The 26564-nt window shown below is 41.8% G+C and overlaps 1 protein-coding gene across 1 annotated transcript in view; it reads right to left on the reverse strand.

Annotated features, from left to right (window-relative positions):
• Positions 1-26564, reverse strand: part of CPVL (carboxypeptidase vitellogenic like) — a 136355-nt gene that overhangs the window by 71462 nt on the left and 38329 nt on the right. Inside the window, exons 4-8 of the mRNA XM_046668830.1 lie at positions 21234-21348; positions 20230-20288; positions 18743-18822; positions 13775-13841; positions 506-628 (exon numbers count right to left, since the gene is read on the reverse strand). Coding sequence (XP_046524786.1) covers positions 506-628; positions 13775-13841; positions 18743-18822; positions 20230-20288; positions 21234-21348 — 444 coding nt within the window. The remainder of the gene's footprint in view (positions 1-505; positions 629-13774; positions 13842-18742; positions 18823-20229; positions 20289-21233; positions 21349-26564) is intronic.

Here is a 26564-nt window from a genome sequence, read left to right on the forward strand (position 1 = left end):
AACACACACATACACAAAACACAAACACACCACAACATATGCACACACACCCCCCCCCAACGCTCGTGGTCACAGCTAACCTAGACTAACATAGTAAGTTGACACCTTAAAATATTTGGTAAAAATTAAAAGATTTAGGGGCTGGCCCTGTGGCCGAGTGGTTAAGTTCGCGTGCTCCGCTGCAGGCGGCCCAGTGTTTCGTCGGTTCGAATCCTGGGTGCTGACATGGCACTGCTCATCAAGCCACACTGAGGCAGCGTCCCACATGCCACAACTAGAAGGACCCACAATGAAGAATATACAACTATGTACCAGGGGGCTTTGGGGAGAAAAAGGAAAAAATAAAAACTTTAAAAAAAAAATTAAAAGATTTAAATCATTAGAAAGTCAACTGAGTATTTCTGTTTATCAAGTTAGGTCTCTAAGGTAAGAGGAGCCTCCATTTGATTAAAGGGGATTTAATCTCCTTAAGGAACAAAATGGAGCGGAAAAAGGGGCCACCTACAGATTCAGGATCAGAATACGCATCTCCAATAGCGATTCCTTTCAGGTTGATCTTCGTCGTCACCAGTGGGTTGAGCATGTGGATATAGTGTGCGATGGCTGGCACATATTTCCCTGCATAAGACTGAGAAGGGTAGATGTTAAGATGAACCACCAAAAATTGATGCTAGTAAAATTGTGTTTAAATTAATTAAAAGAACAGTAAAACATTAACATTTCCACATGAGACATACTATGTATTTCTTAACCTCATGCTGTAAATTCCACAATAGCAAAGAGCTCTGTCTCTCACTTCTTTTGTCATCCCAAATAGCACCAAGTGACACACAAGTCACAGGTGAAGTACACAGAAAAAACAAGTGAACATGTAATAAATAAGTGAACATTCTAAATTCCTTCCAGAGTAAAATAACATGGACCAGTGAACCTAATTCTGCCCCCCATAGCGCTTTTCTTACCAGAAATTTCCATTAAAAGTTTTATTTAAAAAACCTGAAGGTCAAAATAAAGATTTCAAAATCACGTATAATGATACAAAATTTGAAATAAACATGTATTAAAAGGAGAGGAAAAGGGAAATAATTGTCTAAAGTTGTCGAACTTATCTCTGTTTCTGCCCTTTTCCACTACGAGATTCTTTTTTCAATTTCAAAATGTTTTGTGGACACAAACATGACAATAATTCTGCTTTTAGATTATACTGAAAAAAGCTACTATTGGTTCAGTAATATTTAAAAAATAGTTTTGTGCTTTTTCCATTAAAAAGTTGCCTTCCTGACACCTCCACTTGTATTAATATTGTCTAATTGTAATTACTGTAATAATTGTAAGTGTTGTCTATTGCATTAATATTGTCTAATATTGTCTGACATGAACTTCATGTGCTCAACATGAAGCTCCAGTCCCTAAGCCTTCCTTGCAGCCTCCCTTTCGATTAACATTAACTCTGTTCTAACTACTTAGGTCAAAAACCTTGGTGTTATTCTTTCTCTCTTTCTCTCACACCCCACAAAAGGCCACCAGTGAATCTGGTCAACTCTACCTATTCTATCACAATCTGTCCATAATCTAGTGTCTTCTCACACCCCTACTTGGTCACCTTGCACCAGGTCACCATCATCTCTTGCCTGAATTATGACAGTAGCCCCCTGCTTTGTCCTTACCCTCATCCAGTCTATTTTCAAGACAGTGGTCTGTTAAAACATAAATCAGATCATGCCACTCCTCTGCTCAAACCCTCTAATGACTTCCCATCTCCCTCAGAGGGAAAGCAAAGTGCATTTTTTGAGGCGTAAGGGTTGACATGATCTGGTCACTTCACTGACATTACCCCCTACTATCCTCTCACTCATTCCTCTGCAGCCCCACTCGGACCACAGTCACAACTGTGATCCGTACCGTTCCTTCCACCAGTGCCTTTGCATTAGCTGTTCTCACCAGCTGGAAAGGCTCTTCCCCTGCATATCCATATAGTTAACTCCCTCACTTCCTTAAGTGAGGTCTTCCCTGGCCACTCTACCTAAAATTTTAATACCCCTTTTTTGATGTTTTATATTTCCCTTCTCTCCTTTTTCATCTGAATCTTAATCACTCTCCAACAAACTTTTACTTATTTATCTTGTGTATTGTTATTCTCCCACCCACACTAGAACAGAAAATCCACGAACACAGGGATATCTGTCTGCTGTGTTTATCAGAATATGCCTGATGCTATTTATTTGTTAGTGCTCAATAAACAGCTGCTAAATGAATGAATCTTGAATTAACCTAGATGTGTGTGAAAAACAGCAATGCATATATGTTCAAAACAGACTAGAGGCATTGTGTGGGTACATATGAGACTGCAGACCCTTCACAATACTTCTAAGGCTCTCTAGGGGTCTGTAATTCAAAGACTGGGACCCCCCGCCCCAGGAGCTCTCACTTATTCCACACCACAATCATATGCTGGAGATATCATTATTCCCATTTCAATACGAGGACGTGGAGGCTCAGAGAGGTTAAGTGGTAGAGTTGGAATTAAATCTGGTCTAACCTACTCCAAAACCTAAACTCCTTCCAAGTCATGATAAAAGGATGTAATTTACATAATTTAGACAGATCTCCTCACTGATACAGCCTTCTTGTACAATAATAATTATTCAGGCAAAGTATTGAATCAAAGCAATTTATCTGTTCACACTCATGAGCACATTTTAGCTTCTTTGTGTTACTATAAATATGTGTTTATGCATCTGAAATCTGGTTTGTTGCATAACTGCGCTACATTCTTTTGTTAGGGGCAATAAGTGAATATTTATCAAAAGAAATTTCTGTAAGACGACCCAAAAAAGCAAATCCCCTTAAGTAATCATTTAACTGGTAAAGACGTGTTGTATAGTCTTCATTCAATGATGGTTTATTGGACAACTCTTCTGTCAAAGGCATTATGGTAGATACTTGAGAGACACGAAGAATAAACCACAAAGCTTCTATTTGTAAAGTTCATAATTTCTTTTGAAAATACATTATGGAAAACTTGACTCAAATGTGGTAAGGCAAAGTTTACCATTTCATGGATTATTATTCCCACAATGTGTACACTGCCTAGCACATAGTAGGCACATAAAAACATATTTGATAAATGAGTGACTTATCTGACATTACTTCTAAACATTTTTTTCTCTGTTGGAAATTAGTACAAATGCTAAAAAGTGTATCTTTCAGTGATGTTATCACTCAAATTGTCTTGTTATAAGATCTGGCAATAAAACACCTCTCTTGACTCTTTCTGATGCGGAAGGGATGCACTTTGTGACCATCACGTGTATCTGGGATATATCCAGGTAGAAAATTTAGAAAGAACAGCCACTCAATTTCTGAGCATCTACTAACAATGGGCTATTTCACCTACTTTAATTTGGGTCAATTTAAGGTTAACACTATCTTCCTATATTTTAAAAATGATGAAAATAAGGGTCTGTGCATTTCAAACATGTGCCTAGCTAGAATTCTATCCAGGCTTGGCTGCCTCCACACCTCCCATTTCTCATATCAAATCACATTTCAGTCAATGGTCCTGGAACAGACTATGGGTCTCTGGTCCCCCAAGCCGGGGCCCAACCTTAGGTTTCTCAACTACATATTTGCTAAGCTGACCACTTTGGGAAAACAAGCCAGTGAGATGGGTAGTTCTGTAACCACATCCAAAACAGATTCCTCACTGTCCAGTCCACATCTGCTAACCTAACAATGATGCTGTTGACCTCATCGTTTGCTTTCTAATAACTATCATACACTTCCTTGCCCTGTGTCAGTGTGACAAATCCTTCACTGCCATTTTCATTAATCATTCCACTGGTTGAATGACTCAGGCTGTCACACAGTAGACAATTATAGGATTATTTTATGGAAAACAGACACTGAGACATTATGATGAAATTTCAATTATTTTCGCTCTCTTTGTTGAGACATATTTCTTTTTTTTTTTTTTCTTAAGATCAGGCTTGTTTATTCTTCCTGCATCATCTATTTCTCAATCTAACAATTCTCTGATCAGCACAAGCACTTTAAAAGATAACCAGACAATAAGTCAAGTGTGTTTTATTTTACCCAGTTTCCCCTTTTCTGGATGTGTTTTAAATAGAATAGAACCCCATATCTCGGGGGGGAGAATTTAGGTGTGGTTGCCTGATGGATCAGAAATGGACTACATGGCGCCTTAGGACTTATCCTTGTGATCCTATAATTTTATGAACTCTTGCTTCTTTTGTTCTGAGTTCTGCCTGTAACAACGACGAAAGCAACAACCACCACAACTATCAGCCCTGTGGTTTCTCTGATCTCTTGCTGGTGTTCACCAATGTGGGCAGCAGCTGGCCAGTGAAGCTCCCAAAGTCTGTGAATTAACACCAACCTTCTACCATCAGATCAGACCCTGGCCTCATAAAAGCTCGGAACAGCATCAAAGCGATTATAAAAGGAAAGAGGAAAAGCGTGGTCAGGAACTATGGGAACACATATTATTTAGAATTCAGCAGTGACCTTCAACTGAGGAACTCAGCCAGATAAACATATTTAACCCAACACAAAAATTCAAACTAGGGTAACGATCAACACATCAGGACCTTAGTCAGCCCTTATTATTCCTTTCTAATATTTAAAGAAGGTCTGAGCTTGCAATTTCTAGCACTGTTCTTGTATGGCTCATTTTTCTCATGGTGACCATATTCTGGGCTCAGCTCTGACAAGAAGGGCCAGAGATATTAGGGTGCATTTGTATATGCCTGTATGTGCTGGAGCTTAACGAAGCAATAAACCTCCAGCTCTCCTCTTACATCATAAGGATCTCAGAATTCGGCTCTCAATCTTTTATTTCCCAGATGAGAGAAACGGGTCTCGACATCCCAGCTGAATAGTGGTTTTGAATCTTGGTCTGCAACCTTTCTGGGTTCTTAAATGATATTTGGAACAGCCTGATGGAAATCACGTTAGGAGCATATTGTACTTGTAAAAATAGCCTAGAGAGAATGTAATGCTTGGTTAATTATCCAGATGTGTAAAAGCACAATGAAATTGGACTTAAACTTGTAATTGTGTATTCCATCTGAATCTCTCCCTTCTTACATGTTTCAACAACATTCACAGCAGACTTACTGTACCCCTGTCACACAGTTACTTTTAAGGGAGGAAAAAAGATTTCATGTCTAAAATTAAGCTTCAATCAGCTCTTCCAGAAGAAAAGAAATCGTGTCAGAGAATAATACTATAATGGAAACAGTGTCCTCTTACAGAAATTTCCCATATGTTAGCAGTTACTATTGTTTAAGGTACTCTCAGTCATGTACATTTCCTACTCAAGTTTAGTAGGGGAAAAAAAAAAGGAAGAAAGATGCAGTTATATTCATTCTCTGCCTTGCTTCTAGGTTTACATTTTATGGTAAAATGTGCAGAACCTGATAATGATAATATCAGATAGTGATAATAACCTGATAGTGATAATGAGCAACGGCCGTTGAAATGAGATACACCCCAACCTGGGCACAAAATGTCACTATCCACAGGCCCTGGTTCCTAACCTCTGCCTGACAAGTGGAAAAGGGGGAGTCATCAACCTCAGCAACGGTATGTAGAGGAGGGTCAGGGTCATTCTGTGCCCTGTTCCCTGCTCCGCCCCCACTCCCCTGGCCACTCCAGCTGGAGTTAATGTCTCTTTGAAGAATTCACTCTGGGGCTGTGAGAACTCCTCCATGTCCCCAGAGGGAACCGTGGTGGGTTGTCCTTCTGGAGAGAGTCAAAACAGTGCTGTGTCCTCTAACTGTCCCCAAGCACAGATGATGGTGGAGCCACCCCCATTTATGGGGACAATCAGAGGGAATAAGGGGATATGCCTTGAAGAGAGTTTTTTAGACACACTGAAAACCACAAAAATCAGTGAAAAGCCTAAGTTTAATGGAGTAACACAGGATACAGCCACCAAGAGGACAGGATTAAGCTAGGGCGACCCTGACCTCATCTAGCCTCTGGGTAGAATCTTACTTCACTTGGCACCATTATTCTCTCTGAGGAGAGAAGAGGTGTCGCCTTAAAACGGCCAGTTCAGAAAATGAATGAATGAGGAAAGCTTGAACTTCATTGTTGTGGTAATCTCTACAACCTCCTAGACATTTCTAGACCATGCGTCATCTGATTTCAAGACCACACTGCTGCAATTAAAATAAAAATGGCTTCTAACGAGAATATGACTTTATCTAAACATCTATTTCTCTTGAATATGAGCTTTAAACAAAAGCAGAATCTACAAGAATAGACATATGAGGAAAAACATTTTGATCTGTAGCCAACTTCCAGTCACATAAATTTATGCAAAAGTATGTTCTGCCTCCAAATGATATATTCTTGTTTCATATGGAGAAGATGCTTCTTAAAAAAAAACAACTCCATCAGTGACAAGCACAGGTGAAAAAGATGCACCCTCCTCCCCCAACTCTTTGACCTCAGCGCCAATTTTGGAGAAACCCAGCTTGAAGCCAGGTGACTCAACCAGATGAATAAACCCTTTTGTTTAAAGAGACTACAGTTAATTTGACTTTTAAATAAAGACTATGAACATACTGGGCCACAGTCAATAAACTGAGTCCTTCCTTTGCTCACTGTAGATAGAATTCAGAAGGTTGAAGCTACCTAATAGATTTAACCTAGCATTTCCTGTCCCCACACTAGACGTCTCCTCTCATTAGGTACTATTTGTGTCGCCATGCCCCTTGGTCCAGCACAGTAGTTCACTCAGACAAAGCTTAAAATGACTTCTGATTTACTCACATTCTTTTTCTTGCAACTAAAGAACCAGTAAATATGTGTTGATTTGACTTAGAAAGGCTATCCAAAAGCCTGAGGCCCAATTTGCAAACATTTCCACATGTCCCCATTCAGTTCTTCAGGTTGCAGCTTAAACCTTGATTTTTCTAATATTACACTCATTAAATAGTCACAAATCCATTTCCAATTCTAAAGGAAAATATTGGCAAGTCAGATGGACACAACTGAAAATAGACATTTGTCAAGTGCTCAAGAGTTAAAGCAGCTCGAATGTTATCTAATAAAATTCAGCAAGTTCCAAGCTTTGAGAAGTAATTGCATTCCAACGACTTCAAGCCTTATATCACTTGAAACTTCCATTGACTCTATAAAACTTCATGATCAAAGCCAAGTCTTTATGCTTAAAACTAAGCCTTGGTCAGAAAGACAGAAACATCCAAGAAGCTAGGGAACTTCTTTTCTGTTTGTATGAAGTTGATAACCCTTAGAGATTCTGCAGAAGATACGGAAGGGATGTTTGACTCCCTTCTACAGCCAGTGGATCTGTTCTGAGGGAAGAGACAGGACTCAGAGACTGTGCGGCTTCAAGGAGGGAGCTCCCAGGCTCCAGAAGCATCTGCACAAGTGGGATTACAATCCTTAGCCAGTTCCTTGACTACAGTCTTTGGGCTCTGGAGTCCGGCTGCTTAGGTTCCAATCCTGGCTGGGTGACCTTGGTAAGGCATCCTTAACTTCTCTAAGCCTCAGTCACCTCAGCTGTAAAATGGGGATGATGATAGTGCCAGCTTCACAAGGCGGCTATGAGGATTAAACAGGCAATGCATGAAACAGTGCTCAGCATCATGCCTGTCTTCTGATCCACTCTCAATAAATATTCTCAGATAAGATCTACAAATAAAACAAGCAAACTAGATACTCTTGAAGGTGCCCTTCTATCTACCAAGTTCAATGATCACAAGCCTGGCCAATAGGATAATGATGGAGGCCTACAGAAAATGAGTATAGGCCTCCGGTTAAAACGGCTCTCCACCCCAGGTTAGATGTCATCCCTCTACCTGTATGTCAGTGATGGAAATTCCCCTTTACAAGTACCTTTCTATGGCTTAGGCTCTGTCCTCTATTCAAATACAAGTATTTTGAGAGTAAATTTAATTTATCAGATCTTTTCTAATGGACAGTGAGCTGATAAGAAATCAGAATGGGGGAGAGAAACAGAACAATCATGATGGGGATGGAGGAAGCATGGAGAAATAGGACCTGAGCACAACATAGCCAAGGAAAGGAAGGCTGAAGGTGAGAGGTAAGTCACTGGATGGCCCTGGAAAATAAGGGAGTAGAAAGGAGGGTCCCCAGGCATGCAGTGCAGGGAGAGAAGGGCCATGAGAGGGAAATGAAAAGAAGCTGGAGAGGAATAGCATCAATATTCTAATTTTATCTAGCAACAGCCTTGCATGAAGCCACTCTATAACATTCATTAAATGCTGTGCTTCGTACCGTATGAAACAAATTAAACAAACACAGCTCTTGCCTACCGGGAGCCTGCTACCCGAACCCAGTGGACCACGATGACTTCAATAAAGGTTGTCAGACTCCGTGATCCCAGCAGGACTTTGCTCACGCAGAGGAAGATAAAGCATCCTCTGAAGCTCACTAATTTTTAAGTAGCTTCAAACGTTTGCCTTTATTTACCCCTCAAATTAACCGTAGTTGCAAAACTGCTCCTCAGGAGAGTAGGCCTCTTCCTGGTGATCAAGAAGAGATGCCCGGTTTTAACCACATGCCCCGCCATTTGGGGAGAGCTCCCATCCATTGCCACAACCAGCCGTAAGCACTCAATCTTTCCCGGGGGTGGACACAAAGCCACGTGCTCAGAGAACAATGGGCAGTCCCCTCCTCCCAGCCCCTCCCTGCCTTCCAGTGAGGGCTGTTTGACTTTAACTTCCAGCTCAGCCAACATACACTTCAGAGGATTCTGAAGTGTGTCTGTACCTCAAGAATAAGAGCAATCTCACTAATAGTTACTGGCTCAGAAAGGATAACACTTATAAAGAAAGTTAATTATGTGAATTAAACGCAGCTTGTTTCTCTTTTTGAAGTAGATTTTTTTCAAGCCTCGAGGAGGGTGATTTACAGACACATTTGTCTCTCTTTAGAGAAAATTAATTCCAGTTGGCGTTCTGGGCAGACATGGAGAGAAGAAGGGAAGGGGGCAAAGCGGGTCTTCCTTCTCTGTGGCGCCGACTGCAGGCCCATGCTGTGCCTGGCGGTGGCCTCGCTGTGGTCCCCGTGGCCACAGCAAGGAGGCTGGGATAGGTCCCAACACATTTTGCTACTATCTAAAACTTCTAACATCAATTTCTAAGCTCTACCATCATCTTTCAGACGATGCAAACCACTTCTTTTAAAAATTTCAAAATAAGAGAGAAGACAACGTCACATCCCAAAAACAAGTGAGCCCAGCTTTTTAAACATCTCAGCCCTGTCTACATGCATTAGGCCATATGCTTTGGATCCGTAATATATTAATCCAGCTTTTCAACATGAATGGTAATAATAGTCATCATATGTTGGGTACTCATCACAGCTAGTCACTCTACTAAATATTTAAGGAGGATTATCTAATTAAATGCTCAAAACAACCCTATGTAGTTGGTACTGTTATTATTTCCAGACTCCCTTACACCAAAGTCAGGGGGTTGAACAGCTGCTCCAGACCCTTTGAGCATCCGGCCACCCTGATTCATAGCACACAAATGTGAAGGAAATTTAGGTCCAGTACATTTGCACCGAAAAGCAGAAAAGCTTTTCAGAGTTCACACATTTTTTTTCCAAGGACAATTCTACAAATTGAGTGACACTATTTGTTCGGCCTCCCTAAGAGTGTGAGACAATTAAGAGTTCAGAATATAAAAGATTTCCTTTTCTTGAAAAATCTATTTCAACTTTTTTTTTTTTTGTGGTGGTGGAGAGAGGGAGGGTGGGTTGGTATGATGTGAAAACTGCAATTGTATACAGACGCTTCAGAGTACCTCTAGGTAACTACAGCTGAACGTCTAGCAAAGCAAAATATCTCTGAAAGTGATCTAATTTAGAAACCAACTCCTTTGACTGTAAGATGAAAAGCAGAGGTCAAGAACTTGTTTGGAACCATCCAGAGACAAGCAAAGCCAGCCATGAATCTCAGGTCTCCTGATCATTAATTCAGAACTCCTTCTGCTTCTCCATTCTGCCTTCTGACCTCCAAACAGAAGACAAACCAGATGGAATAAAACAGACCGGAGAAACAGAGTATTCTAATAATAATAACCCATCAAGGCGTCATTATTTAGTGTCCTCCCTTCCAGAAAGAGATGTGCCCCCAGATTTATGTATCCTGTGTAGTTTATGAAGACAATGCTGCTCGGCCACTGCCTAAGTGCTGCCTCCCCTCGTTCTCATCTTCCTGCATCACTTGGAAGGCACGGGTTTCCTTAAAAGCCCTCATCCTGGCAGCAAAGAATGTAAAAAGAAAATTGTCCTTTCCTACACACATTCGGAAATTACGTGCATGAAACCACCAGGCAGATATGAAATACACAAGCTAAAACTGTCATCTGGAATTTGGCAGCTTTGCAGAAAGTTCAGCATTATGGTTAAGAACATAGCCACATTATTTGCAAGACAAGGAATTACACGCTCAGCAGATCATTCTTCTGTTGGACGTGGAGACTAGACATTTTCCAGAGTTGCTCCCAAGATGACAGGAGGGTCACTTCCCTCCCGGCCCCAACCTGCCTCTGAAATGGGTTAAAAGGCAAGCAATAGCAGGGAACTATTGCGAGAGATCTTAAGTAATTCTGACTGAATAATTGGCTTAAAATAAGACTTCAGTGTAATATGTTAAGTAATCAGAATGTCCTTTCCAAACAGCTTAGGAAGAGAAGAAAGTAGGCGCAAGAGAAGCAAGATCCTAGTTCCATTAACTTGCCATTTTCTTGGAAAAACTGAGACTGTTTTTGGCTTTGACTCCTGTAGAGTGACATCGGTGGTTTCTGCTTGCTCAGCATCCTTCCAGCCCTCCCTCTGGTATCATCACTCAGATCTTCCTCTGGAGAATGGTCTACTCATCTCTAACTTTCAGGCCTTGTGGTACCAAAGGTGAGGGCCCCACTATGATCTCCCTACTCCCAGGGCATTGGGGTGGACTTCCAGTACCCTTCTGGCCAATCTGTATACTCCATCCCTCTACCCCCAGTTATCAGTCCTAGAACGGGCATGAGATCCAAATGGATCCTGTGAGATTCAGGAATAAGGGTGGAATTACTGGGAAAGAGAAGTTGAGCTGGTAGGCTATACTAGAGCTTTGGAGTGGGGTGGAGGGACAAGGGCACTGGTGAAAAGAACTTACCTGAGAAAGAAACCAGTGAACTGAAAGCCAAGTGAATGGAGAGAGAATGAGAGACAAAATCCTGATGACAATGTTTGAGCTCCCAGATCCAGCCATGCCTGATACCAATAATAGATCCCCTGTTTTACCTATGCTGCTTTGAATATGGTTTCGGTCACTTGCAAGCAAAAGTCTTAACTAAATACACTCCTGTTCATCCTTCAAAATCCAGCTTGTCACCTCCTCCGTTTGGCCTTTCCCGAGGATCTCATATTAGGAAATAGCTATTTGCACTCTCCTTGTGCTATCTGTCTTTAGAGCTACTTCCCTAACTGTACTTTTCATTCTGTATTGAAGTCCAACCTCTCTGCCACAGGTAATAGGGCCCTACATGATCTGCCTGCCACTCCCATCTCAGCTCCTTCTACAGTGGCTCCGTGCTTTTCCTTGAACACACCAAGCCTGTCCCCACGTCAGTCTTAGCATTTGTTGTTCTTTCTTCTGGGAAAGCTCTTCTCCTAGATACTGCAGCCATTGCTCCCCTGCATCACTCAGGGCTCTGCTCAATTGTCTCCTTATTGGAGAGGTTTTCTCCAACAATCTTATCCAAAATATCACCTCCATCGCTCTTCAACCCTCAGTCTGCTTAATCTTTTTCATGACACTTATCACTGCCTGACTATATAGCACCATATTTATTTCTTTATTTATCATCATCTTCACCTCTAGAATGTATGCAGGGAGGGAATTTTTGTTTTGTTCACAACTGTATTCCTAGCACCTAAGAATTTCTGTGTTCTCAAAATATTGGCTGCTATACATTTTTAAAATAATCTTAAACTTTAAAGGATGAAAAACAGCAAACCCTAAAATTGAAACCAACATACGCAAGTGAACCTGTATATTAAATTGTAACATAGTCACCCTGGAAAAAAATAGAATTAACTCTTACAAATTTTAAACATAGCACTTTGATTTTAAACCTGTAGTGAAATATAGTCCAAGGATAAAAATAATCATAGGGGCTGGCCCGGTGGCACAGCAGTTAAGTTCGCACGTTGTGCTTCTCTGCAGCCCAGGGTTCACCGGTTCGCATCCCAGGTGCGGACCTGGCACCACTTGGCAAATGCCATGCTGTGGGAGGTGTCCCACATATAAAGTAGAGGAAGATGGGCATGGATATTAGCTCAGGGCCAGTCTTCCTCAGCAAAAAGAGGAGGATTGGCAGTAGTTAGCTCAGGGCTAATCTTCCTCAAAAAAAAATCATAGCAAAAAATATCGAAAGTGATTTGGAAGTTTCTTGATGGTAGTGGTGCTTAATGTAGTAATTCTGGAATCATTCTGCTTATATTGTAAGATCGAGCAAAGATGCTCATGTTCCCAACTGATACTGTTAGGAACCCCATTCCTCAATGCAGGAGAATGGATATAAAATTCAGAATGGAGAAAGGAAAAAAGAACCCTGTGATGTTGAATTAGAAGTATGGATATCACTATGAAGTCATTTTGTTTCCTAGCTCTGCTTACAGACAAAGTCTAAAAGAAAAGGCATCTCAGTAGCAATGAGCCCCCTGAGTGCTCAGGTCTTGGTTTTTAAATACCTTTCCCCATTAAAAGGAACCAGAGTTCCTTGAAGAAATGACTGATTCCAGGGCTAGGGTGGGAAAATACAAGATAATCCAAGAACACATATTTGTGCCAACAAGCAAGGAAATGCTCAAAGATTAATGAGGGTCTGTCAAAAGGACACAGGAGTCAGCTTGCAGGGGGTCCCATTGGCCAAATATGGAACGATATGAGCATCAAAAACAATAATGACAGCAATGAATGCTAACACATCCAACAGAAATGGCAATCCACAAGTCCACAGCGCTATTTTTTAAAGTAAATAATAGAGAAGAAGAGGAGTGAAAGCCTCTCTCCACAGAAGATACCAGATGCTGTCTCTAGGAATAGAGATCAGAAAAATCACCATTTTACAACCGCCAGTGTAATAACTGACTCAGACAGGAATCATCAATGGACGCTAAAACTACCGAGGGACAGATCTGGGGGGAACAGATATTTACCTGGTCTGAGAATACTTATTAATTTCAAAAGGGAAAAGGCACCTTTCCAATGGTGAGATCTCACAGACACCACCTTGACCAAGTGATCAAATTTAGCATCGCCAATAACGGCACAGATATTGTGTGCCTCCTGATGTGACACAATAGAAAGTGCACAGCATCATCTTTGTAGTATTCTCTCCAAAACGTTTTACTGAATCTAAGCACTGAGGAAAGAATCAGACAAAGTCAGAAAATGGGACATTCTAAAGGGAACCCAGCCTAGACCCTTGAAAATCATCATCAGGAATGACAACAACAAAAAGGGCATGGGACTGAGACATGACAACCCATTGTGATATGCGAACCTTTACTGAGGTCTGGATTTAAAAAAAAAAGGACATTTTGGGGATAACTGGAGAATACTGAATATTGCCTGAATTAATATTGACATGTGTATGTGTCTGTGTACACACTGAATGAATAAAGCACAAGTCTCCTAATATATTTCAGTCCTGATGATGTTGGAAGCACACAAGAAAATGTGACTTCAACTCACCTCCCCAGTGGCATAAAAGTCATTCTCTTTATATTCAGGAAACAACTGGAAAAACTGAATTAGTGCACTGCAAAAAGAACAACAATAAAAGTCACACAGAATCAGAACAGCTTAATGCTGTGCTACCCAATCCACCCCTTTGACAACAGGGTTCACATCTGAGATAGGATACCCTTATGCTTTAAGCTCCAATAGGCATTGTTTTCAGTCTCAAGTGCATAACACTCCATACTCTGTGGATGGTTAGAAAATATTTGTGGGCTTGCTCTGCGATACTAAGAAGTTGGGAGAAGTGGACACCAACACACTGGGCAGGTTTCTTAATCCCTGGTTACCAACTCGGATAATCCAGCTGCTGAGGGAACCCTTCAGCAAAGTGACACAATGCTTTCACCTATTATTTGACAATTCTTGGAGGCAGTTCTGCAAACTTATGACCCCATTAAGCGGGGTTTGTGGTGAGGTAATGGGAACCTCAGTTGCTTACCAACCTCTCCCTGTGGGGAACCCTGAACATTTCCAATGGTGCTCCCAGAATTTTAGCATTTTAATAACCGAAGAACAGAAAAGCTATGAAATGACTACGGTCTAAAGGAAAACCAACAAATGGCTACAGATATGGAAGTAAATGTATGGTGGCCTCTAGGCTCAAAAAACCACATCGACTACAGAATGCCAACAGCCACTTCAGTGAGCTATGCTGAAACAGATTTAAAAAGACTCAAGAAATTACTTCATGGTAAGCAAGAAACGGGTGAAGTATTGAATGATTCTCTCTTTGACCAAAATCTTTCAAAAAAGGAAGCAAAAACTCATGAAACTCAGAAGCTCTGTGAGTCTTTTGACCCAGATTGCGATGCCTGAGAAGTTAGGCAGGGTTTTTGTTCCAGCTTCCTGCTGAGGGACTAAAAGCCATGAACCATCCCATCCAGGAGGATGAAAGGCAAGAGGCCCTGCAAAACCTGGAGAAGAAAGTTCAAGGGTTACAGTGAGGCAAAACTGGGTCATTGCAATCACCATGATCCCGGCTATACTTAATTTTCAAAGGCGCCATAAAAATCCGCCATTAAATACTACTGTAGAGTTTCAGTGTATTTCTCTGTTTATTATTTATAGTAACCAAAATCTTTGTAGCAACTAAATCTGGGAAGCTGCATTATATGGCTTCCATGTTTGTGCTGGCAATAAGTTGGCTTTAGAGCAGAGATAAAAATAGGAGTTCATTCTCCACCCTTCCTTCTCCAAACTTCGGGCTAAAAACTACTTCTCTTTCCCTCTTCCTGTTAGTTGGAATGGCAATAGACAACTTAATATAGTAAATCTCAATTTTAAGCCTTACGTTTTAGCTTGAAGCTTATTTCCTTGGAGAATTTGTTGGGGTTGCCAGATTTAGCAAATAAAACTACACGACGTCCAATTAAATTTGAATTTCATATCAACAATAAATAATGTTCTAGTATAAGTATGTCCCAAATATTGCATGGGACATACTTAGATTAAAAAATTATTCATTGTTGATTTGAAATTGAAATTTAACCGGGCATTCTGTATTGTATCTGGCAATCTCAGCCGAAGGACGTAATCTCCCAGGTTGCTTCTAGCTTGAAAATGCCAGGATTCTCTAGCTGAAGGTTCCAAGGCAAGGTCCCACTTGAGGAAGTGACAGTTTTAATTTCATGGTAAGATCAGAACAAAAATTCGGCTAATAACAGAAAGGCTTTGGTAGATCTTTCTTAAATGGGAGTGAAGAATGAAAAAGGGGAATTTAGTAAGTTAGATTTACATGTGCCATTTGCTCGTTTAACTGTGTTTTAGCCAAGGACTATTCTTATTACATGGTAAGGGTTTGCTTGAAAATATAATCTAGAATCACGCCTGTGTGAACTTTCAAATTTTAGAAGCAGAATTGGTAGAATATATAATATATAATACACACAATGCGAGTGTGTGTATGTGTGTGCGAGTACTCCATGCATTTATTCAGGTACAGGAGGTACATGGCACAGGAAGCATGCCTCTTCCAGGTGATTCCATTTGGCAACCTAGCTGGCATTGTGCCAAGGTCTTGTCCAATAAGTAGACTTTTTGTCAACAGCTACCTGGTGGCAAAAAAGTATATTAAAGGAAAACAGGAATAAACAGAGCTTGAAAGGGAGAACGAGTAGGAAAAAATTATTCCTCAGATAATTTTTTTAAAAAAGAAGTTAGTGGGTTCGGGGTAGAGAAGGTGGGTGGAAATGATAATGTACTATATAGACCAGAAGAGAGCGCTGGGTTTTGATCAGTTCTAATGGAATCAGAAGCATAATAAATATAAGACATTCAGGAGAATCAAGGTTCAAATAATCTAAGCAAAAGCTCCAAAACAGCAAAAGCCAAAGAAGGTGCAGCTTTAGTCACTGAGAGTTTGACTGAAAAAAGCAGAGCAATGAGAATCTCGGTGGTTTTGTTCTGCTGCTGCAAACAGAAACCATCCTCTGCGTTGATTCCACATCTAGTGTGGCCGGGCCATGATCTTCTCTGCCCCACACAGAACACACAAATGTTCTCATTTAATTTATGAAACCTGTTTCATAGTCACTTGGTTATGAAGCTTTGTATAGCAATAGATACTGTTTCCCATGCAAACCACATGGCTGCTGAGAAAATAACCAGGCTAGCCACTAGACTGTCAGCAGGAGGAGGGCAGGGGCGGTGGGCCCTGTTTACCACTGTACCGCCAGCACCAGGAGCCAGGTGTCTGGCACATGGCAGACAACCAATAAATAGTGGTAGAAGGAGAGTGGTACCAGCTGGGATACCCTAAATGAAAGTTAATAAATTTATTATTCTTTAGTAAATTGTTTTTTTTCCTAAACCAGAAAGGCATTGTAGCTCATTCCAAATAGGGAAATTTAAAAAAAAAGAATATTTAAACACTTTGTTAGTGAAAAAGTTTTATTTCCAAACACAAAAGCAGCCTAACTGTGAATGTCAAATGCCTCTCTAGGAGTCTTCTCCCTACAGGCAGGCACTATTAATAGGGAAAAGGAATGGGATTTCCAGAAAAGAAGAAAGATGGTTTTCAAAGGGAGAAGAAGAAAGGTCTCTCTTTAAACCTCTAGTAGCCGGCTTCCAGGTTTCAAAGGGAGCTTCTTACTCCCAACACCCATCTGGAGAGCTGGAGAGAAGAACGTAGTCACAAAGGGAAACAAACAGGGTAAACTCTAAAGGAAACAGCTGAAATCAGTTTTCTGCACTGCCCTTGATTAGCTATTTTCCAGTTCTAAGAGCCTGAAGCAAAAAGAACTAAAACAGCTATAAACAATGGATGCTTTGAAATAGGTTCTCTTTACATGTCATGCAAGAGGAGATGTACCACATGTCAGCAGTAAATATCCACTCGGAGGGTCAACTGGAAGCTGTGGCCATCTTTGGGGGAGGGGAAGGACAGAAAGGAAAGGAATGGCAGGGTTGCAATGCTCTGGCTTAGAGGGGATTGATGGAGTTTTTTTTAAAACAGAACCTCCGCCCTCAGGGTGTTTGCTGGTTAAACAACTGAGCTTGTTTGGATTTAAGCCAAAGGGGCAGGGGGGGAGAAAAGTAGGTTTCCGATCTGAAAAATGAGAGCACGCTGTCAGCGCTAAATGAGAAAGACATGGCACTCCAGTAAACTTGTAAGGACAGTCATCTCGGCTATGTCTGTGGAGGGAAAGAGGAGGGGCGCAAGTGAGGGAGAGGCAGGGGGACCCCTGTGAGGATCTGGCTAGCCTGCTCCCAGGACACATTGCACCTGGAAGCAGAAGTGTGGGGTCCTAAACATCCTCCCCGGAAACTGCACGGAAGTGTTAAAATAATAGGACATGTGGTAAATGAAAGTGTAGAAGACAACAGCCATATTGTTTTCTGGATCAGCAGAGGAGATAGAAATGTCTCTTGGAGAAAGGCCGGAAGTTCCTCTTTCCTCTCTCTCCCAGCCATCTGCCTTGCGGAGAAAGAAGAATAAAACGGAAAGCTTTTGTCAGAGATCAAAAAACTCTGACTCCTATTAGATTCCCTTTCACTTTGGGGATGGGTTGGGTTTGCTCACTAAGTAATTAAGAGAATGAGTGTTGATGGAAGTGGAGGGTAGGGGGGCTAATTAACTCTTTCTGGCCACTAGGGTTCTTTTAGTAAATTATTATAATGCATAAAGTGGTGCCCTGGCGATCTGAAAGAATTCAGGACTTGGTCTCTAGCAATAATTTACAGACTGGAAAGTGTGACGAAATAAGAAGGTCACTTACTTTAAAAAAATATATACTAAAAATTGCTATAACAAATGTGAGTAAGAAAAAGAAAGGAAGAAAGCATATGTTCATATACTGTTTCATGAGGCTTAGAATTTTACATTTTCCTTTTTTTTTTCCAACTGAAAGAGTAACTTTGTAAAATGAAGGGAAAAGGAAAGAGACTAGCTAACAAGCTGAGTTTGCAGCCTGGAAAAGTCATGGAGGAGGAGCAAGAGAGAGAAAAATTGCATCTGAAGGCCACAGAAAGAGGAATTCTGGGAAAGAAAACAAACAAACATCTGAGAAGATGTTGCTTCCTGGCAGATGCAAAGTTAAATATAAGGTCAGAAAGCCGGCAGAGACTTCTCAGACATCTGGTTGAAAAGTTTGAAAATAATCTTTGGTTGAATAATTTCATTGTTTCTATTGTTTCCAAGGGACATTTTTACAAAATTATAATTATGCCTCAAGATTTCAGCTCTCCTTGTTACTTTCTCTGCTGGCCACCTTCACAATTATCAGTGACAATGTAACAAAGTGGAAAATTGTGTGTGTGTGTGAGTGTGTGTACTCCTCATGTGGAAGTAATCTTAAAACGTCTTTAGGAACTAGACGATGAGGACCAATTAATAATACTTCTACTACGGGAAGAATTTTCCTATTGAGATAGAAAAATGTTTGGTCTGAAGAAGGCCAAGAGAGAGCCAGGGCCTTTTACCTGTATAAATCTCGAGCCACATCATCCTCATTGACTGCATATCCCTGGGGATCATCAGTAAAACTGAAGCCGGTGCCCACCTGAAGGAGAAATAAATAAGCAGGCCTAAACACAGAGAAACACATGCCTTGGAGCCCTGCAGAGAAATCCCACACTGGAAGGAAACTGACCTTATTCCAAAAGCCAAGCCTCTGACCTCGGACTTCTGCCATCATCCCATGTGCGGTTAGCCATCCTCACAGGAGGATGCTGCATTCCACCTATTTTCCCCTCCCCTCGTCAAAGCCCAAATAAATTATCAGCACAAAGCTCTGTCCTTGGGTCAGTGGCCGAGCTGTCTTGATTCTGCAGTGGGGACCCTGCCAGATGCTGATTTAAGGAGAGGAATTCACCTTTCCTGGCCCCTGCTACAGTATCAAAAGACTCAAAGTTGTCTTGTCTCTGAAACCCGGAGGGTGCATTGCTCTGTTCTGCCAAGAAGGAACTCTCTAGGCTGCAGATAAAAGATAGTCATGTGCATGTATGGTTTTTTTCATTTATGTATTGGTGAGAAATGTGGCCACTAAGCCCTTTCACCTTCAGTAGATAAGGGGTTTTAAAATAAAGATTAGTTTTAAACTAATATGTCCTTATATCTAGAAGTTCACAGACAACTCTGCTGTAAATCAAAAGAAGCAGCTACTTCTTATTTTGCGCCAATAAGTTGTATAAGGAACACACCCCTTACCAGGTATAAATATTTTTGTTTTTGTTTTGTTTTCCCCAAACACCCAAGGGAACAGGGCATTTAATTCAACTTTTATTTAAAAATACTATTACAAACTAGGAAAGAGGATGGTGACAAAACACAGTGGGGAGAGTAGACTTTTTTTCTCCCTATTTATCTTTTTTCTCTTTGAACCATCTGGGAAGTGAGAGAAGTTGGAGAAATTAGGGGATAAAGACACTCTCGATCTGCAGGAGCTGACCCTAAAGTTAGGCTCCCATTTTGCAGTTTACTGGACTCAATTTCAGAAGAACTTCTCAAGGAGAATTCCACTTTTTGTTCTGAGATGAGGCATTCTGTTCACCGTGATAAGTGAAAGAGACCAGTTTTGACTTTTTATATCTAGAATTCTATTTGAAAGATTAGGAGTTCCGATACTATATAATAACCCACGATATGGGGAAACCCCTATCAGCAGTGGAAAGAAACTAATCTCTTATCCTGGATGGTGGAATTGGTATAATTCAGTGAACAGGACATTTCATAAGATTAGAAATGAGAGAAGGAGCAAAAGCAGCAATTAATTCCCAAGCTCAGATATGATAATACATGTTAGAAAAACTAATCTCAAATGTTTTTTAATAGATTAAATTCTGTTTCAAAAAGAAAAAAACTAAATCTCTATTTCCTTTTTTTTTCTCTATTTCTTAAATGTACTTAATAAACAGAAAAAGACAAGAGAGGCCAACAATGACAATTCATAGGGCCATCGGGTACTCACTGGGTTATCAACGTAAAGCATGGAAAATGTGGAGGTCCATGGGAAGTCTCTGGAACGCACTGGGGAAACAGAGGAGAGGTTTGAGACTAGGTCGTTAACAAGACATTCTACTAAGGCCCAGCTCTGGTCAGGAACCCAGCGTGCCCCCTGTCCTCACCATGTCAATGAACTCTTGGTGTCCTTCTGACATCGCTTACCAGCACCTTTTCCCTCTCCTCTCCTCCCTTTTACTTTTCTTGGACCCACAGAGTTTCGACAACTCAGATCAAGTTTGGAAACAACACCCCCTGCAACCGGTTCACGCAGAAACGCTCATCAACCCCCCATGCAATAAACCCGTCTGTCCAGTCCAGTGAATCATTCTTAACGTCTAATTCTCCTGACTCCTCTTTCTCCCACCCAACGCCTCAGAGAACAATTTCAACAGAATTGGCATATACGCTTTTAGATTGAGTCACAAACTGGTTCACTTCCAAATTCTGACCTGGGGAAAGTAAACAATCTCCCCTCATCAGAAAAAAATGAGATGGAGGTAAACCTGGATTGCAGCCAGATGTGGTTCCTTCTCCATTCCTTCCTTCACCCCAGCCCCGGCCCACCGTATCTTGCTTCCAAGATATCCGATCATTTATGTGACTGAACCGTACAGTGTTCAGTTCGTGTGAATAATTAGGGATATAATTCCACCCATTGATCCCACGCATAAGAGCTTGCCCAAATAGTAATAAATACCAACTGTTTCCGTAAGCCCAGATTGCTTGAGTCAGCAGCAGACTGAGAGAAACTTTCACCCAAATTTCAAGGGAGAAAGCAGCCCAGCCGGGACGCTCACCCTGGGGCCTCCTCCTTCTTGGACAGACGTTGCCAGAAAGCTATGTTTTTATAATCTGGAACTGTTAAGCTATCCCTAGTGGTTCAGTGTACACTCTAAATTATTTCTGAAGCAGATATAAGGTTCAGATGAAGAATTCTCCATAAAAAAATAGAGTTCAAGCAGTACTCACGAGTCAGGTTACTTGTCACAATATAAGGTCCGTGTTCCACAAAAAGGCCAAACATGGATGAACCTCCTGGCCCGCCCTGCAGCCAGAGAACTACGGGAGCATTCAATGGGTCTACCTAGAGGGGAAAGAGACCAGTGACCACACAAAGCACTAGGGCTGCAAAATGCATCCAAGTAAACTTACCCAAAGCATCTGTCTTTCACGACCTTGACTAAACCTCACACAGCCTTCCCAGATCCCAGGGACCACTCTCCATGACAAGCAAGGTACTGGGCATCTCTGGTTGTTTTGAATTAGCATTTGCCTCATATGCTGGTGTCTAGACACCCAGCATACTGGCTGGGGCACGGGTATAGTTTTTAGCTGTTTGAACTTCTGAGGGACTCTTCCATTTGACCAAGATATTCCCAAAGAGGCACAAGAAAGAGTTCATCCTCCTCGGTGACAGTTGCCCCCCTTCACTGAGAGCCCAAACTGCCTTTCTGATTTTACTCACTAAGAAGGTGTTCACAGGGCCAACAGCAACTTCATTCAACATGAGGGAAACTGAGAAGCAGAAAGGCCCAGAGTCATGCAGCCCATGCAAACAACAGCAACAAAACCCTCAACAAGGTACGAGTTTATGTAGGAGTTGTGGGAGATGTAAATAAGAAAAGGGCATTGGCAGGGGTGGGATGCTAAAAATTAGCTACTGGCAGTAGAGTCAACACCGTCCCCCTCAATGTCAGAGGATGCTTTACTTCCTTCACTCAACACGTGTTTATTGAGCCCCTCATATGGGTCAGGCACATGCTAGGAGTAGGTACCCAGCAGAGCAGTGGGTGAAAAAGAAAACTCTTGTCCTCTTTGAGCTTAAATTTTCATGGAAAATGCAGATAGTGAGTAAATACATAAATATGATGATTAAAGCATGAAAAGGAAGTAAGAATGATGTTGAGAGAGTGAGCGAAGGCTGGGAAAGAAAGGTTCCTTTAGACACAGTGATGGGGGAGGGACTCAGTCAGATCAACTGAGCCCTGCAGGCCGGGAAGGATCCAGCCCTGAGAAGAGCTGGGAACAATGCTGTAGATGGAGCGAAAGGGCAGGGAAAATCCTCAAGACAGAAAAGAAGTGAGTGTGAGAGCAGCGAGCGCGGAGGTTGCCTGGCCTGGAAGCGAATCTTCCAGAGCAAAGTGAAAGAAGCTCCACTTGGCCTCCAGGAGCTCGAAGCAGACGTGACAGTGAGCCCTCATTTGATGTCATGGCTCATTGGATGTTCAGTCAACCAGGCTTGGCAAGCAAGGAGCCTATTGCTTCAACCCAGAATGAAATCCCGCAACTTCTCACTTAGCCCAGCCATACAGAGACCAATCAGTGTTTCATCCAAAGTTCTGAGGGACCAGCTCCATCTACTTGGACAATGGGAGAAGGCTGTGCCCAGAAGGCAGGACTAACTCAAGAGGAGGTGATCCGGGATGCTACAACCTAGAACCTGGAAGAACAGCTGATCATACAGGGTTCTAACCACGCGGACAGAGTGCCAGAGGGGTTCCTCTTCTCCAGCTACCACAAGTCTGACATAGAGTCCTTCAGCAGCTTTGGAAAGGGGCCAGGGGGCCTGGCTGAAAGAGAGGTGGTCGTAAGAAGAGCCATGAGCTGGAGAAGTGCCTCCTTCTGAGGGGCTACCTCTGGGGCTCGCTCTCCAGGATCCAGGAACTAAATGAGATAATATTTGGAAAGCCCTTAGAACAATGCCTATGGCGTGATAAAAGCACAGTAAGTGTAAACAATTATCATAATTAAAGAAACAGGTGGAAAAGGTAGGAATCCAGAGTCAGACTGGGAACTCAGATCAGCGGGGCTGCAGCTCCAAGAGCCAGCACAGTATAAGGGACAAGTCTGTGACCTCTTGCCCCAAAACGGATTCAAAATCTGGGCTTTACTATCTACTAGCTGTGTGGTTTTAGGCAATTGGCCTACATTCTCGGGACCTCAGTTTCCCCACCTGTAAAATGGGGATCAATAATACTATCTATGCCATGTGGCTGTTGGGAGGACTAAACAAACTAATTTTCATAAAGCCCAGTGAGTGGCGTATAGCACATGCTCTACAAATGGCAGCTATTGCCATGATAGATAAATACTAGGAATTTATAGATAGTTTTGATGTAAATCATCTATAAATGAGGGAAGAGGAAAAGGGGGTTGTTTGGTGTTCTTCTTTGTTCCTTTGACGGATATCTTTCCTGTCAGTTTTTCACTAGTTAGTCCTCTTGCCTCGAGTGTTGCAAATGTCTGTAAAGAATTCAAGGGGCCTGCCTGGTGGCATGGCAGTTAAGTTCGTGCACTCGGCTTTGGTGGCCCGGGGTTCGCTGGTTTGGATCCCAGGCGTGGACCTACACACCACTCATCAAGCCAGGCTGTGGTAGGCATCCCACATATGAAATAGAGGAGGATGCGCACACATGTTAGCTCAAGCCAATATTCCTCAGCAAAAAGAGGAAGACTGGCAACAGATGTTCGCTCAGGGTTAACCTTCCTCAAAAAAAAAATAAAGAATTCAAGAGAACTAGGGACTTGAATTATAAGTCAAAGCAAGAAAAATTAAAATCAAAGACAGCCTTTTAAAGTTGCTGTGGGGGAAAGAGAGTGAGCCCTGGAATTGGCAGCCGGACACATTCTGGCTCTCGTGGCCACATAATAGCTGTGTGATCCTATTCTCAGATTCTTCCAGCGCTCGGTTTCCTCGTCCATCAAATGGCAATAATGCTCACCTCCCAGGCTTCCTGAAGGCCCTGATGAGAAATTGCGTCCTGAAATCATACTGTAAACCCTACTGTGCTGAATAAACATAACCAGCTCTGCCCGAACCTGCCTGACCCCAACTGTGTCGTTTTGTTTGAGTGAGCGATTTTTATGGCCCCTCAGATCCTCTCATTGCTGTTCAGTATCACTCAGCAGGACCACCTTCCACGAGTATTCACTCAGCAGTGGGAGCATGTCAGAGGTGGGGAAGCAATGCAACCCGGATGGAAGTGTTTCCAGCCTCCCCGGGAATGTGAGATACTTTGAGTCCACGCATTCCAGTGGACATCCACCCCCGACTTCCTTCCTAATGTGCACGAGCTTCTAGAAGCCATGGTGTGCTACGTGGAGGGAGTAGTTCTCAACCTTTTATTTCATTAAAATAACTCGGAGAGCTTTAAAAAAAACTACTGCCTAGGCCCGAATCCCAGAGATTCCAATTCCCCTGGTCTCCGGGGAGGCAGGCATCAGTCTTTTTTAAAAGCTCCCCACAGTTCGAATGTGCAGGCAGGACTGAGAATCTGTGACGGTGACGGAGAGTTTCTTGGAAGCCCTGGGCCCTGGTCTCCACCCTATCCTCTCCTGGCTTTTCATGTCCCTTCCTGTGACCTGGTACAATGAAGAGATCTCCGGGCTCTCAGAAAAATAGCCTGACCCTGAGAGGCCACACTACAAAGTCAAGTCAAACACCTCGGTGCCAAAGCTCTTTATTATGCAACTGTGCGGCGCAGGACACTGCATTCTTGGAATGCTTAAACAACAAGAGAGCTGCACACACCTCCACCCTCAGCTGACCTGGCTCCTCAAATCTACTTTCCTGAAGGAGGTGAATGAGCTCAACAAGCCCTGAGGAAGCTCGTTTTTAGAGAAAACTCTGTGTACACTTCTACTTTGATGAGCCAATCTGTGAACTAATACTGCCCTTATCTGGAATAAAATGCAAAAGTCAGATGCTGGAAAAAAAAGGTTTACATGTTCAACGCTAAAAACCCAAGAGTTAGTTATAGGACAGAATGTAGACTTTTGTAATAGCATATGATATCATAATGCCATGACATATAATCAGGTCAATAATAATGTCATAAAGTTATTGTGTGATAATTCCTAGGGTGATATATTTAGCTCTCAATTATGAGAACGCAGCCCTTCTCCCACTGTCTACCCCGCAAGTAGGAATGAACAGAAGTACCTGAAGATACCCTGAACAGATCACATTGCAAAACCTAGGATCAATGAAATAAGAAACAACCACTTTAATTTATCTACAATTTTACGTAATTCAGGACTTTTAAAGTATTTATTATTTTGAAGCTATAATTCAAGAGGGTATGAAACAAGAGAAACAGAGCCTTTATTTTTGTCAAAAGTTATAAAAATTTTCCTTAAAACTTTATTTTACATAGGAAGTACTCATTCTTAACCAATTTTTCTTTCAAAGAGGGTATAAAAAAATCCCCTTGCTCCACCAATCCTATTCCCTAGAGACGATCGTGGAGACGTTTAGTCTTCCAGATGTTTCTCTATGCCCCCCCAACATACATATACACATATCGTGTAGATGTTATGTATGCTATATACGTAAACACTAATTTTTTCAAACATAGGATCAAGCTACACGTAATACTCTTAGTTTTGCTGTATTCACTTAACAACATGTTATGGAAATCTCTTCATATCAGTACATATCATTATTTGGCTGAATAGCATAACACTCTGAATTTACCAGAATGTATTAATTCATTTAACATATAAAATCCTGACGGGCATTGCTTTCGGGTGGGGGATGCAGACCACTCCCACTCACAGACTGGTAGGATATTTAATGGTTGACAGCATAGATTTTGGCACTTACAGCCAAGGTTTGAATTCCAACTATGCAATTTTACAGCTGTGTGACCTTAGGCAAGTTACTGAACTCCTCTGTGTCTCGGTGTCCTCTGCTTGAAAATAAGAACAATAATAATACCTGTCTTATATAGTTGTTGTGCAGTTAATATATGCACAGCACTTAGAACAGTGTCTGGCACATCTCCCTAAACGTTAGCTCTATTATCTTTCTGGTGAGGTGATTGGACAGGTAATAAGTAAATAAATGGGTGATATGAGAGAGTAATAGATGAACATTAGATTGAATACTTAAAGAAGTCCTTTGGTGATGAGCTAATATTTGAGCTGAGACCTGAAAGGTGAGTAATTCCCTGCTGATAAGCATCTATATATCTAACTTAAAAGAAAATAAACTCTCTATTAATGATATACAGGTCAGAGTACTGTAGCAAGGACTGGTGATCAAAAAGAAGGGACAAAGAAATCCTAAATACATCAGTGAGAAGTCTCTCTGGTGACAGAAGAATGTGGGTACGCAGGGCCCACCACTCTGCACCTTTTCTTGGCGAACAAGAAACCGTGGCTTTGCCTCAGACGCCCTTTCAATTCTTCTGGTGACCCCTGGTGGCCAATTCATGAACTTGGACACTCCTTCCTGAGAATTTGCTCCAGAATGAATGGCCCAGAAGGAGGAAAGTTATCTATTCGGTGTTTTTAGAC

The sequence above is a fragment of the Equus quagga genome, chromosome 8, assembly GCF_021613505.1.
Source record: "Equus quagga isolate Etosha38 chromosome 8, UCLA_HA_Equagga_1.0, whole genome shotgun sequence".
In the NCBI taxonomy this organism is placed as follows: Eukaryota; Metazoa; Chordata; class Mammalia; order Perissodactyla; family Equidae; genus Equus; species Equus quagga.